Source organism: Anabrus simplex, chromosome 11 (assembly GCF_040414725.1).
Source record: "Anabrus simplex isolate iqAnaSimp1 chromosome 11, ASM4041472v1, whole genome shotgun sequence".
Classification (NCBI taxonomy): domain Eukaryota; kingdom Metazoa; phylum Arthropoda; class Insecta; order Orthoptera; family Tettigoniidae; genus Anabrus; species Anabrus simplex.
In genome coordinates, this window is record NC_090275.1 from 87,739,482 (window position 1) to 87,754,600 (window position 15,119).

A 15,119-nucleotide genomic window follows, 5' to 3' on the forward strand; every position below is an offset into this window, starting at 1 on the left:
ATAAGCACAACAACAAAATATTTTGAAGCGATTTTGGAATATCTTAACAAATCATGTGATTCTGGTTAAGAAATTAGTGATTTTATTTTTGCAAATTACAGCAAATTAAAGTGACAAGGAAAGATTAAAACAAAATTCACGTATTTTGCGATAAGTGAGAAAGAGCAGCAAAATTAATGGAAAATAACGATCTTGAAATTGTATTCCAATATTAGATGTATGGAAGGAAACAGAAGACGGAAGAAGGATTTCTCATTTCGACAGAAGTATCTCTTCATATTAATATTCCATTCCATAATCTTGATTAGGGCTATATGATAGTTCTAATCAAGTTTACCTAAGGAATAATGAACAATTATCAATACTGCTGCTCTTTATTTATCTACTTTTCACATAAATAATTCACAAATCTTATGAATTAAACTTTTTTGAATTACTTTAGGAGAGCATTAAAGCAATGGGTCAGTTCTATTTCGCGAAATCGAACATGAATTAATGCAAAAAAAGTCATGCCTCTACCCATCAATAATGGGTAAAACAGAGCTAGTAGTAATATAAGTTTGGATCTGAGCAGAATTTATCCCAACTTGGAAATATATTTCAAAATGCCAGGCTGAGTGGCTCAGACAGTTGAGGTGCTGGCCTTCTCACCCCAGCTTGGCAAGTTCGATGCTGGCTCAGTCCCATGGTATTTGAAGGTACTCAGATACCTCAGCCTTGTGTAGCTAGATTTACTTGCACATAAAAGAACTCCTGCAGGACTTAATTCTGGCACCTCGGTGTCTCTGAAAACCATAAAAGTAGTTAGTGGGATGTAAAGCCAATAACATTATTATGTATTTCAAAATTATAATTTGTTCTCTAAGGTGAAAACTGCTGGGCCATACTACTGTAGTTGATGATGTTTCTTTCCAGGTGATTCCAGATCCCAAGACTCGTTCAAACAAGTGGGCTGGCTTGTCTGTACCACACGGGGATGAGAAGCTGTCATCTGCTGAATACCATGCTCACTGTCTCCTTAGTCCAGCTACATTCCTGGTCCCTGGCCAACATGTTCCCAGTGACGTTCTCTCCATAGAGATCTCTCCTAGCTCTCTTCTCTCCACCTCCAGTTTCACACTGTACAATGAAGATACTGGAATATTATCTCTGCTCTCAACGCTTGGCAAGTGAGTAAATATACTGTTCCTTAAATTTTCTTGAAATCTCCTCTGTACTGGGGATAATACAAAGTATAATTGACTAGTGTGTCTATCTCTAAGTGGAGGGCTTTGGTATATCCCCCCCACCCTCTGTGCCATCAAGTTGACTTCGATTCGGATTGACTGCATGATTGGAGTGCCTCCAGGTGTTTCTGTTTTCAACTAGACATTTCAGATCCTTCATCTTCTGAATAATCCACTTATTTGTTTTCTTGGCAGTCCAAGATTTAAGTCTCCTCCTGCACCAGAACTCGAAGGCATCAGTGTGCTTCCTATTCTCTCCCTCTTTTTTTTTAATGGTCCACCTTTCACAACCATAAGTATAATAGATGTGGGAAGGACTAGAGCTTTAACCATTCTGATCTTATGTGCATGGACACATCAGGGTACCTGAAGATCTTCGTGAGATTGATTGATTGATTGATTGATTGATTTATTTATTTATTTATTTATTTATTTATTTATTTATTTATTTATTTATTTATTTATTTATTTATTTATTTATTTTTCTTTCTTTCTTTCTTTCTTTCTTTCTTTCTTTCTTTCTTTCTTTCCAAGCAATTTCATGGATAACCAATGCATGGAAAAACGTTACAGGTTCAACAGTTCGTAACTGCTTTCTGAAAGCTGGGTTTCCCTGTAGTGGTGAACATCCCGAAATAGAATCTAATTTTTCTGACAGCATGGAAGCAAAACAACAGTTAATTAATACAGCATGTTACAGGGTAGAAGTGAAAACTTATTGAAATTGATTCAGATATTCCAGCAGAGTGTGAGAATGGAGACATGAAAGCGATTCCGAAGGAGGACAAAAATGAAGAGTCTGACGAAAGCGGCAGTGAAGGGGATGCTAATGACAACTTTGAAAAAAATATGGAAAATTAATGTGCAGCCAATAACCTCGTACAGATACAATTAAGTTGCAAAATGTGAAGATCATCTTTTTCCCTGCCAAATGTAACATCAGTTTCTCAGCCGCTTGACTGAGGAGTGATCCAGAACTTCAAGGTTATTTACAGACAGTTAGTTATGAAGCACATTGTATCAAAGCTTTGTTAAGCTACTGAGGGCCTGTACTACAACTGTCAGATAAACAGCCAGAATGGTAACTGGCTGAAGTTTTGTAAACTGTAAGTTAAATATTTTCTTTCATACTACCAAAAGATTTTAAATACGGTATTGGTATGCGGAAGATGTAGCAACATTTTTATTGCATTGGAAATAAAGTTTCTGAAAATGTAGTGAAATTTAGCGTAGTGGTACACCTGTTCTCTGGTGTTTTTGTTTGTTTAGCGCTATTCCTTTTGAAATTGTATTACTAGAGTCCATATTACACTCTTATTAGGCTATAATGTGGAAGTTCAGGTCTAGAAAATAACTAAGACCGAAATCTACATATATGAAGAAATTTTAAAATGAATTAAGTATATAATGAAACACAGAAATTGTTGTTGTAGAAAATAAAATGACTGAAAATTGTACCTGGACCCAAAAGGTAAGATATAGGCTATCTTATAAATCTTATCAAATGAGTCCTACCACAGAATATAATTTTTTGTGTGTCTAATACTAATTACGAGGTTGCATGTTACGGCGAAAGTAAAGTTTGTATTTGCAATCAATACCACCATATGCAGCATACCATATGCTAATAATAGCCACCATATGCAGCAGAGGATCATTAATTTTATTATTAATTATTCAATTTATTATTGCTAACTTGATAGGTAGTTAGTTTATTTTTTCCAAGACAATGTTAGAATAGTAACTGGCAAGCATTTATCTCACTTAACTGTAAATGCTGTACGTAGTAATAAGCTGTTACAAAGTCAAAGAAATATAACCGCCTTAACGTCCTCATTTGACGGACGAATCGCCGTGACCAACGTCGTATACCCTTACTCCATATGAGCACCGCGGAGAGATTTGAAATAGAAATAGTACGCACTCTATTGATTAGGAAATGTGTAATATCACCTTGAGCACCCGGCCAACTAATATTTAGAAGTTAAAAATTTTGGACTATTGGTATTCGAACCGATAAATAACAGCATGGCAGCTTCAAGCAATGACTCCGTCGACTTTGGCTACCTAGGACGCTTGTTATAATGCTTGCGTGCAACTCATATAGTTAATGGCAACAACTTGCTAGCTTGGGAAGTCTTTAAAAATTCTGTGATAGCTACTCAAGAAGCATGATATATTTTATAAATACGTACATAGGTTACACTAAAACAACTTATTTTTCATACAGCATCATGCAGATGTAGATTCATCACGATGTGTAGCCATGTTGATTCTCACAGCAGCGTCCCTGATAGGAGCAAAATTCCAGATAAGAGCGTTAACTGCCTCTCCAACTTTGGCATAGCTAAACTAGAGAATATTCTCCCAGACTGCACATAAATGAAAGCTGTAGTACACGTTTTCAACCAAACTTCCAGATAAATGTGCAAATGTTGCATAAATTTAAACCCCACTTTTATCCAGCTGCCGTAGTACAGGCCCTAAAAGAATTCTATCGTAAACAAAACAATGAAAAAAGGTGTAAATCTGACACAGGATTTAATTGCACATAGTGAAAATATTATTGCTAAACTGAAGTGGACAAAACAAATGAACACCAAGGATTTTTTCAAGTGCTAAATGTTTTACTAGAGATTGCTACATGTACATACCGATTTAAAGTTTCAAAAACTCATATGTTCTTAATTTTAACATGGTGAAGGTTAATAGTGTACAGTGTGCTCAGTGGAGGTTTCCATAGAAGTGTTTTCGTCTCTTTGATACATTGCAGCTGCAACAGCACATCTACAACTTTCTCATGTGAGTACAGTACAGTATATTGTACAACACTACAGTATATACAACTATTTGCGAGAGTTTTTAATGCATACAGTACATGGGTTATTGTGTTCCAACTTATGTTTGATGGTACCAGTTTTATACCGTCTTTCAGGAAGACACCCCTTCATAAGGGACAACTTTTTCGGTTTCAAAGGTATTTGTTATAGAGAGATTTTACTGTATACACAAAATTCTTGGGAGACATAAAATTACTTAAAACTTTAGTTGATGTAACAGTACGTTCACTAATTACAATCAAAGATGAGACAACCCTTCTTCAACCTTTCCAAATATCCTTTTCTCTTTATCTATTTTTTTTATATTATGTAAGAGGGATAGAAAAATATTTTGAACTACCTTCCATAAAATTGTCTTAGAGAAATCAGGTACTACATCCATTCAGGCAAGAGATGAGTCTGGCCCATTAAAGTCTCCTTTAGTTGGGCACGAGAACAACAGACAACAACACGGCTACGGAACTGAACTGGAACAATAGAGAGCAGAGAGAATTTATTTCCCAGTAGTACCACAGAAGGTGCTCTTTTTAGTCGATAACTTCACACACCAGTAGTAGGCAAAATTTACAATATTTTCAGTCTGAGCAGTCCATATTCCATACCTGCCAAGTATTCCAGTTTTTCCGTAAAATGTACGGATTCAGAGTATGTTTTACAGTTGTAACAGTTGTATCGATGAACAACATTATTGTACGGATTTTGAATATCCACGCTTGTTTTTGCTTTCTGTGATCAAATTGGATTTGTTTGACTTTCGATAGTAGCTGGGAATTACAAGTAACAATACGAGATGCAGTGTTTGAAATTCGACCGGTAAATGTATCGATAATCACATTATAGATTATCACTGTGCTTTTGTCATCTGTTCGACCTCAACTGCTACTTCATTCATTGAGATGTTCCCAAACACATAGCAGGCTGTGATTTTAAAGAAAAGAAATCGGTGAAAAGTAGCAGGCTGTGAATTTATATATAACAACTTTAGTAACTGTGTTGTGCTTCGTAGCAGCTGAAAGGCTTTGTTTGTGTGTGGGTATGTGCAACATTGGTGGTAGTTCTGAAACTTGTGGAATTGTGTGACGAATTTGTGATTTAGTATTTTTAGTGGTGTCCGTAATGAATTCAACTAAGAAACGATATCATCAGTCTTTTAGGGAGGCATATTCTGCCGAATTTCCTTGTTTTATACGATCACAGAAAGGCAAAACATTCGCATTCAGTTCCATGTGCTCATGTGATATAAGTTTCTCATGGAAGAAGTACAGAATTAGTAAATCACATTAAATCTGTTAAACACGTCTCCAATACAAAATTTAAGGTTGGCAGCCAGAAAATTAATTCGTTTTTTACCTCTTCTGGAGCTGACCTTGATATAGTTTTTTTGTGTGCTATTTGTTTTACGTTGCACCAACACAGATAGGTCTTATGGCGACGATGGGACAGAAAAGGCCTAGGATTGGGAAGGAAGTGGCCGTGGCCTTAATTAAGGCCTGGTGTGAAAATGGGAAACCACGGAAAACCATCTTCAGGGCTGCCGACATTGGGTTCGAACCCACTATCTCCCGGATGCAAGCTCACAGCTGCGTGCCCCTAAGCGCACAGCCATCTCGCCCGGTCCTTGATATAGTAAGAGCAGAATGCTTGTTCACTTCATTTTTAATTGAACATAATGTCCTGTTAGCTGCTGCCGATCATGCTGGTGTTCTGTTTAGGAAAATGTTTCCAGGTTCAGAAACTGCAAAAAAAATATGACTGTGGTTGTACGAAAACCAAACACATTTTGAAAGAAATGGCTACGGATTCAAGAAATGAACTTGTTGGTTACCTGCAACATAAACCATTTTATTTAGCTTCAGATGGGAGCAATAATAGTAATGCTATGTTTTACCATATTGTCGTCACTTGTTTTGTGGCAAAGCAGGAAAAGATAGTTAGCTCAGTGTTGTCCATCCCAGCCTTAGTGGGTGATTCAACAGGACATAATATTGGTATAATTATTATTAGCGTATGGCAAGGAAATTATATACATAATATACAATATATACACAATAACAAAAAACATTGATTCACTTCAGGCATTAGTGTTATCTCTTATATCTGAACGTCCAGCTTATCAATCCACTGTAGTGCTTCCACTGTTGGAGATAGGAAGTCTTCCAAACTACCTGGATATGCCCGTAGTTGACACTTGCTTACAATGTGGGGAATAGTCTGGCGAGGGGCTCCACGGTCACATTCTGGAGATGGTACAAAATTCCACTTGTAGAGAGAATCCCTTCACCTTCCATGACCTGTCCTGATCCTGTTCAGTCTGGACCAAGTTGCACGTGGCAGTTGAGATCCATTTACAATATTTTCCCCTCTGAAGATGTTATGCAGGAGCACATCGGGAGAGTTATTCTAGCGGCTTTTCCACTCCTCCAAAGCATTGAAGTTGGTGGACGTCTTCAGAGCAGCATCACAAAGGGGTGGATGTCGTGATTTCAGTCTTTTGAGACTAAGAGCTGGTATGTCATTTAGAACAGGTAGCAGAGGATTCTTGCAGATCTTGTTGTACTCTCGAACAAGAGCTCTGGATCTTCGTAAGTCAGGTGGCATTATTCCTGACAACAGTGGGAGCCAGTGAACTGGAGTTGATCTGATGGTGCCAGATATAGGACGCATGCTGGTATTCAATTGTGGGTCAATATACTTTGTATACGGACTATTAATCCACACTGGAGCACAGTAGTCAGCAGCAGAGAAAACCAGTGCTAAGGCTGAAGAGTGTAGGATGTTTGCAGTAGATCCCCAAGTAGTACCAGTTAGCTTCTGAATAATATTGTTTCGGGTTTTCAGTTTCTTCGACAAGTTCAAAAGATGTTGTCTGAATGATAAATTTGGTAATTTGGTGAAATTCAAAATTGCATAGCGTTCTGTTCCGGCAATGCTGCAGTCATGATTGGTAAGAAGAATGGAGTTGCTGCTGTTTTAAGGGAAGCATAGTCATCTGTCTTCGTACTGTAAAACGGGGTAACTTCGGCCACTTTCTTGTATATTTTTAAAAGTAAAATGTGAAATATTCTCTCTAATTTTCTGAAAAATTTAATATAAATTCTGCCATGTTTGTTCTTCATTTTAAAATATGAACATAATTCTAATTTTTATTCATTAATGTTAGGGTAATTGGGTAATTTCAGCCGCCATAAAAATAACTCAAGAAACGAAGTTTTCTTCGATGTAGTGTTACTTCGGCCACCGTGAATGTTTTTTAAAAACCTGCAAAATACTCAGTATCAACAATCGCAAACAAATTAAAACAATTTGTGGTAAAACAGATATATAGTCATCAAATTCATATATTCCCCAAAGAAGAAAGTATATTATTTAACCTGAGCATACAAGCATTGTGAGATATTACAAATTACATATTGCGTTGCATAAATATTTGTAATGATACAAAAGATAATAAATAAAAGGTACAAAAATCATGTTCAGTCTTCAGCCCTAAGGCTGGTTGGATCCTCAATAGCTCTGCCATCAGCTGTCATAGATGGCCTAGGCATTACTGAAGAGGCATACTAGGGAAATGAGGAGTGAGGTAGTTTCCCGTTGCTTTCCTCACCGAGCCAGAAGTTGCTATTACATATCAGTCTGCCAAGCCCACTGAAATGCATGCACCAACTGACCCTCTGAGCAACATTTTCACACCATTCATAGCAGGGACTGGCTGCATAAGGAATGGCATTACTAGCATCGCTCATACCTCAGTCACTTTCATATTGTCAAAGCCAAGGTTAAGACAGAGACAGATCAATGAAAGTAACAAAATTGCACTAGCCCATACCAGAAGACATAGTGCACAGTAAACACTAGGTCCTGCCAGCAAAGGCATGTACAAAAATCATAAAACCCAATTGTATGGAGAGAAAAAGTGGGCAAAAAAGAAGCAATCTTATAGACTGTCCTCATAGTGCACTGTCTTCTAAATTAGAAAATATCTGGGCCGTCAATCACGTTCTCAAATGTGTATCGTCCGTGTCAACTGATATCCGTCTATCATTGAAAATGGGACCATCTTTCCCCTCCCTGTTGGGATAAACTTCCCCGTTTATTGTTATTGTGCCTTTATTATTCTCTTCTAAGCGTTCTTGAAGTAAACAGGATTGTCATTACAATACCTGCGACCGCGTTGTGTTTTGCTGTATGTTCTTGACATGGCCGAAGTTACCCTGGAAGAGGACAGCTTTTATCAAAAACTATTCCCTGAAAAACCCATTTGAATAAAATGCATCAACTTGTATTGATCAGTTACCAGACGTACTTACATTTTGACCCCATAAATGACTGGAATGAAGAATCGAATGCTGGGGTTAGAGAACAGTCTGTTTTCTGCTGTTACCAGACAAGACAATAGTTGGGGCTGTGAAAAAAAAGTATTGACTCAACCAATGTTCTTTTGACTACAGAGTATGATAGAGCATTCTATTGTATGTGCATTTTAGTTGTTGCAAGTGGTTCATCTTTTTCAGTATAGGATTTAGGAGAAAATAGTGTTGTTATTCATCAGTGGCTGAAGTTACCCCACTTTACGGTACTGGGTTGCTCAAACCATTTGATTAACTTGGCTGCTGAGAAAGGTGCAAGCAGTTTGCCTGTTAAAGTTGATGAACTATTAGTCGACATCTTCTATTATTTAGAAAAGAGTTGTAAGAGGAAGGAATGCTTTAAGAAATTCCAAGACCTTCACAACAAGGAAACAAAGAAGATACTGAAACTTGTTTGCACAAGATGGCTATCGTTAGGAAGGTGTCTGCAGAGGCTGTTAGAGCAATGGGATCCACTACTTGGTTTCTTTAAAGATGAGGTGCTTGTTAATGCTCAGTGTGCATCAACTACTAGCTTTTAACATCATTTACGATCCCAAAGCCGTGCCTTGTAATTCCAGTGACCATGAAAAGAGGATAGCTACTATCCTCTTGGCAGGTATGGAATATGGACTGCTCAGATTGAAAATATTGTAAATTTTGCCTACAACCGGTGTGTGAAGTTATCAGCTTGAAAGAGCACCTTCTGTGGTACTACTGTAATGTGAGTACAGTACAGTAGTATATTGTACAATACTACAGCATATACTATTTGCAAGAATTTTTAATGCATACAATAATACATGGGTTATTGTGTTCCAGCTTACGTTTGATGTGCTGTATATTGTATATTTTGCTGTTTTTATTTCCGTCATGTCTCTCTTTTGTTTTTCGTTTGTTCCTTCATTATGTTTTTTGGCACATTTTTAGCTTGTATTATGTAAATTACTTTAACCCCCCTTTTTTCACTGAAGATGGCTCAAACGATTCAAAACATGTTTGAATTTGATTACTCCATCTAATGATGGAATTATATGATGTATTGAATTAAGAGGATACACTTAATTTTTTCCTTTATAAAGTGAAAACCGTCAATACGGAATGATTCTAATATCTTCTAATAGCTACTGAGTCGTTAGAATTGGCTGCTCCCAAAAGATTTGCATTGTTTCAAAATCTGACAAGAATAAGAACATTATACAAAATCGTGCGGAAATTTTTTTTATGGTTCTGTCATCAGGCTTAAATAAGACATTCTGTGCCTTCCTATATGCTGTCATTCCTTTATTTGAGAATCTGAATTCTACAATTCAGAGTGCTTCCCCTCACATTCATAAACTACTAGAACTAATGATGAACCTGTTAAAGCAGCTGCTTTCCAGATTTGTTAAACCAAAAGTGATCAAAAGTTCCCTTTTATTAAAAGTTCCATACCATTTTAATGAGAATCAGAGAATCAATGATGAGCTTGTCATTGGCGTTGAGACAATAAACTTGGTGAAGAAACTTAATGATAGAGATAAATCAACATTCTTTTCATCTGCCAGGGGTTACTTCTGCACAGCTTGTGATTATATCATTAACGAGTTCCCTCTCAATGATGTACTGAAATATGCAAAGGTTGCAGATGATTCAAAAATTGAAGGTGCCCAGTTTTCTTCTGTACAATTCTTTATAGAAAGATTCCCATCATTGCTGCCAAGGAAGGGCAGTAAGTCGGTTGAGGTTGCAATGAATGTGCTTCAGAACCAATTTGTAGCTCTTCAGATTGATGACTGTTGAGAGTGAGAATCTGACAGATGACACCAGATGGACTTGCTTGATGAACATTCGTGGAACTGATTGTGTTCCTAAGTATTATAGCATATCCAGGCTAATGCTTTCTGTTCTGGGTCTACTGCACAGCAATGCTCAGTGTGAATGTGTGTTCAGCTTGGTGAAAAAGAACCAAAATCAGTTTTAGGTCCTCAGTGTCAAATGAAATTCTGGATTCTATTTCTGTTTTGAAAACCAGAAGTACTGGTCCATGTTACTCGAGTAGCTTTCCTCCAGAATTTCTGAAGAAAGCAAAGAAATCAACTTATCTCCATCTGTCCTCTTCACCCTGTGATGGATAATAGCCTGCATACTGTGAGCTTTACAGAAATTTGTAAATAAGTGTGCATGTTTAGTTTATTTTTGACGGTGACATTCATATTGTGACCCACAAGTTTAAAGTGCTGAAAAACACTGTTTGTGTAAGTATGTAACTTTGTGTAAGTATTTAATTTCAGGGGTAAACATGTATTTGACTTGTATTAGTATTGTTTGTAATCTCCCCCCTTGCTGTCCTTTTTCACCATGTCTCAAGAGTTTGCGATGCATGCACATGTGTTAAAATTTTTCCACTTTAGGATCTTCTGGATTTCTCTTTTTGAAAGTTTGCAGGTATGATATTCAAACAAGCTGTACTGTTAGGAAAACTTTCCGCATAGTTCTCGCAAACGTTGCTGCTTTGGGAGACAAACTCTGAGATGTTTCACATACACAAGGAGAATTAAATTGAAATGAATGAAACCAAATGGTGGGTCTATGAGAGGAAGAGGGAGAAGTTGTGGCAATGCTGGTCGTTGCGATGGTTCCAGATTCAATGCCGTCTCCAGTCATGCAACACCTGATACTGCGATGAACGTGTAAGAAGCCTGCCTCCTCATCGACACCAGTATTGAACTGCGCCTTGCCAGAATCAACCCTGGTAGCCCATTCACTGAGATCACCATCAGGACGAACAGGGATGCATGACAGAAACTCCCTGTTGATGCAGACTGAATTGAAGGTGGTTTTGTAGTTGTATTTATACGGTGAGATAAGAATGCACTAGAATGTTCATGCTGGGTCTGTTTACATAGCACAGATGATGTAGGTAGTGCGGTATCTGAGCTGGAACTTGCAGGCAGTTGAGCAGAGTCTGGTGTTGACTGTAGTTGTCGTGCAGTGTCGAGGCGATGAATTATCATTCTTGAGGCTAAGTAGATTTCTGGTGTGGAATATAGGTGGGCAAAGATTGTTACAAATGGATACCTTGGGAAACGTGGCATTTGCAGAATGGACTGGTAGGCCTCTTCCTCAGACATGAACTGTATAGAGCATTCATGGACCTTTCTTAAAAGAGCTGTCCAACCATCAACATCCACCAATAACGATCAGAACCTAAAAGATGCTGTCTTCAAGGAGTGGGACCAATTGCTTCAAGAAATACTCAATGATTTGGTACTGAGCATGCAGCATCACATTCACGAGTGCCTAAGAGTTCATTGAGGACAAACACTCTATTGACTCATGACTGCATTGAAAACTGTCTTTAACCCCTCAGCGTCGCAGCCATAGAGCTTCCTACCCCGCGGCCGGATGAGATTTCAACTACGCGCGACTGAACGACATTGATTCACTTAAAGCGTTGCTACAAGTGTAAGAATAGCCCGATATTCACGAAATTTGGAATTCCTTACGATAGAAGTATGTATATGCAGATAATTACATAATTGTTTCATATTTCCTTAGTAATTTAGTTTCGTGTGATAGAGTTCAAAACACTCTTCGAGACAGAGACCTAGGTCACACTCCTGGCAGCAGTACACCGACGTCTTCTTTTTGCCATGTTTTGAACACACGATACAACGTATCTGAAGTTTGGATTTCTCACCCTTCGGTGATAATTTCCTGATAAAATGCAACCTTGGAACTGTATTATCTGATGCACGCCGGCCTTGAATATTTTGTTCCCCGCCCGAGCGAGCGTATTTTGTAAACAAACCTTCTATCAACTGAATTCTATAAGATAATTGCTCAGTGTTTGTCCATGTGACTTGTCTGAATAGTATTAGAGAATTTAGCAATCAGAATTCACTTTTGAAAACTTCCCTTTGACCTGTATAATTATCCATAGTCTCCTACACGAAATTTCCTAGTATTGGTTCCTCCTCATCGTCACTCTCATCATTTACCACTTCATCCGCTACAGCCGCATCATTTATTTCGTTATCACTGCTGCTAATACTGTCACTACTACTTCCAACTAAACTTTCATCTGAATTATACAATATTTCAAGCACGTTACTATAAGTCCAACCACGGTTGGCGCTAGCCATTGAGTGCGGCGCGTCACACGGACTGATGAAGCTACAGCGAGACCGAAAGCAGCAGGACAAAACTGAATAAGGGGAACAACATTTATGACTAAACAAACCAACTCGATACATATTTCAGATAAAAGGTCAAGACGTCGTCTTTCAAATGAGACATATACCCTGCACAACTGGCTCTCGTATCGTATGACAGAAAGCAGCACTAACTGATGCCTAAACAGAGCGCTCATGGAGAGTTACAAAAATATTACAAGCTGAGAAATAAAGACAAATATAATAAATAAACCGCACATTTCATGTAAAATTAGAGCAAAGAACATCACGCGAAAAGACAAACTTTTCAGATCATCATTTCTTTATTTCATTCTGTGGGAAAGAATGAAGCAAACTGACTTTAAAAAGCAGATATTAGTGCTCAGACTTACTTGACAAATATTTATCCTTGCAAAAACAAATACATTTTAACGATTATCAATTCTTATTTACAACACCGATAAACCTGAAAATGTCTTCTTGGAAACAAAACAATTTGCATGTCCATAACTCCAAAACTCTTCGCGCTATAGCCGTAAATGCGAAACCATGTATGGGTCTATACGACGTATAGAGGTTGGCGGCTACAGAAGAAAAGAGGGTCTACATGTATACCTCGTATAGAGGTCAGCGCTGAGGGGTTAATGTGCGATGGGTAAAAGTTAACCCGGCATCTTCCAACCTTAGTAACATTAATAGGAATTAGAATTTATGTAAATCTTACTTGGAATTGCTTTTATAAGAGAGATGTCCTCACTGCAGTGTTCTGGAACCCACTGTCCTGCCTCCAGAAGTACATTTACTTTTATAACCAAATAGAAAGCAACAGTTGCTAACCAAATAGAAAGCAACAGTCGCTATTGGGTATTCCTGAAGTACGAATTTGCATTCCTGTTGGTCAGCGTGAAGTTGAACGTGGCACCATTGACATCAATCGCAATAAACATATTGTATTACCAACCCATGCAGAATAAATGCACAAATAATACCCAATACAGAATTCCATTCTTATCAGCCTGGAACTAATGTGTGTTTTCAGAAAGTACTGAAAAGAGTTAAACCGTACCCTAATCAGTTGTTATTGGCGTAGAGCAATCTTTATTTTGGAAAAGTACTGAAAACAGTTGTAATTTAGCTTTCTGCCACTGGACTCTATAAAATGTGTTCTAATTGCCTCTTGTCATTCTGAAGTATTAAAAAAATTTGTAATTCATCTTTCCACCACTAGCCCGCATAGAATGCTAGAATGCGCTACTGTCGCCCGAACCGTACCCTAACCAGTGCAGACCAATGGTGTTTACACAGGGGAAACTAGAGGCCTAAGGCCGCTTTCATGGCTGTACGCCTCCAGACCCCCTTTGCTCGTCCCCACCCCTACCCTAACCAATCCAGACCAATGATCTTGTCCACCCCTACCCTAACCAATCCAGACCAATGATCTTGTCCACCCCTACCCTAACCAATCCAGACCAATGGTCTTGTCCACCCCTACCCTAACCAATCCAGACCCATGGTCTTGTCCACCCCTACCTTAACCAATCCAGACCAATGGTCTTACCCACCCCTACCCTAACTAATCCAGACAAATGGTTTGTGCACCCCTACCCTAACCAGTGCAGACCAATAGGTGTTTGCACAGGGGAAACTAGAGCCCTAAGGCCACTTTGTGGCTCTAACCTGCTTACACCTCCAGACCCCATTTGCTTGTCCCCACCCCTACCCTAACCAATCCAGACCAACGGTCTTGTGCACCCCTACCCTAACCGCCGTAGACAAATGGTGTTTGCACAGGGGGAACTAGAGGCCTAAGACCGCTTCATGGCTTTAACGTGGGGCTTGTCCCATCTTAGTACTCAACTAGACAGGTTGGCAGCCTTGTCCACCACCCCAACCACGTCCTCTGGGAGAAGGCAGCAAGAAGAAAAGAGAAGACAGTCACTCCGCGCAGACTAATATAGGAAGTTACCGGCTTAAGTATTTATGTGTGATATTCTAGCTGAGGAGGTTCCTTAATTTGTTAGTCACATACTCAGTGTTTTTCTTTCTGTCCATGCTAGGTTTGCAGTTACCAGAAGTGTACATTTTTGTTATATTTACTATTCTGAGTTTCACATTAAATAATTATGATATTGGTTCCACTTCAGCACAACAGAATCTGGTAAATGCTTAACTATTTTTGATGAGTGTAAATTGCTTCACTTAAAAATTGGCAGAACCATGGAAGAAAAATGTAAACAAGCTCTTCTTTGTTGGTATTCACATTTCATTTATGAGGATGTACCCATAAATAACCGGAATAACATTGCCATGAGCGAAGCTTGTGTAGTAAGGATTTCTGTCGCTATACTTGACTTGTGTCTCGGGAACGCAGGATGAGGAGCCATTCGGAACATCTCGGAACACTTCGGCTCTCTTCGGTTCCACGAACTATAGCTGGGAGCGGCTCTTTTAGGTTCATGAACTAGGCTGGACTGGTTACTTGTGTCTCGGGAACCCAGGATGAGGAGCCACAATCCTCTTTGTGAGGAGCCATTCGGTTCCACTCGAGAT

At 38.6% G+C, this 15,119-nt stretch overlaps 1 protein-coding gene across 1 annotated transcript in view; it reads left to right on the forward strand.

Annotated features, from left to right (window-relative positions):
- Nucleotides 1-15,119, forward strand: part of LOC136883498 (fatty acid synthase) — a 703,772-nt gene that overhangs the window by 260,509 nt on the left and 428,144 nt on the right. The window contains exon 13 of the mRNA XM_067155848.2: nt 916-1,169. Coding sequence (XP_067011949.2) covers nt 916-1,169 — 254 coding nt within the window. The remainder of the gene's footprint in view (nt 1-915; nt 1,170-15,119) is intronic.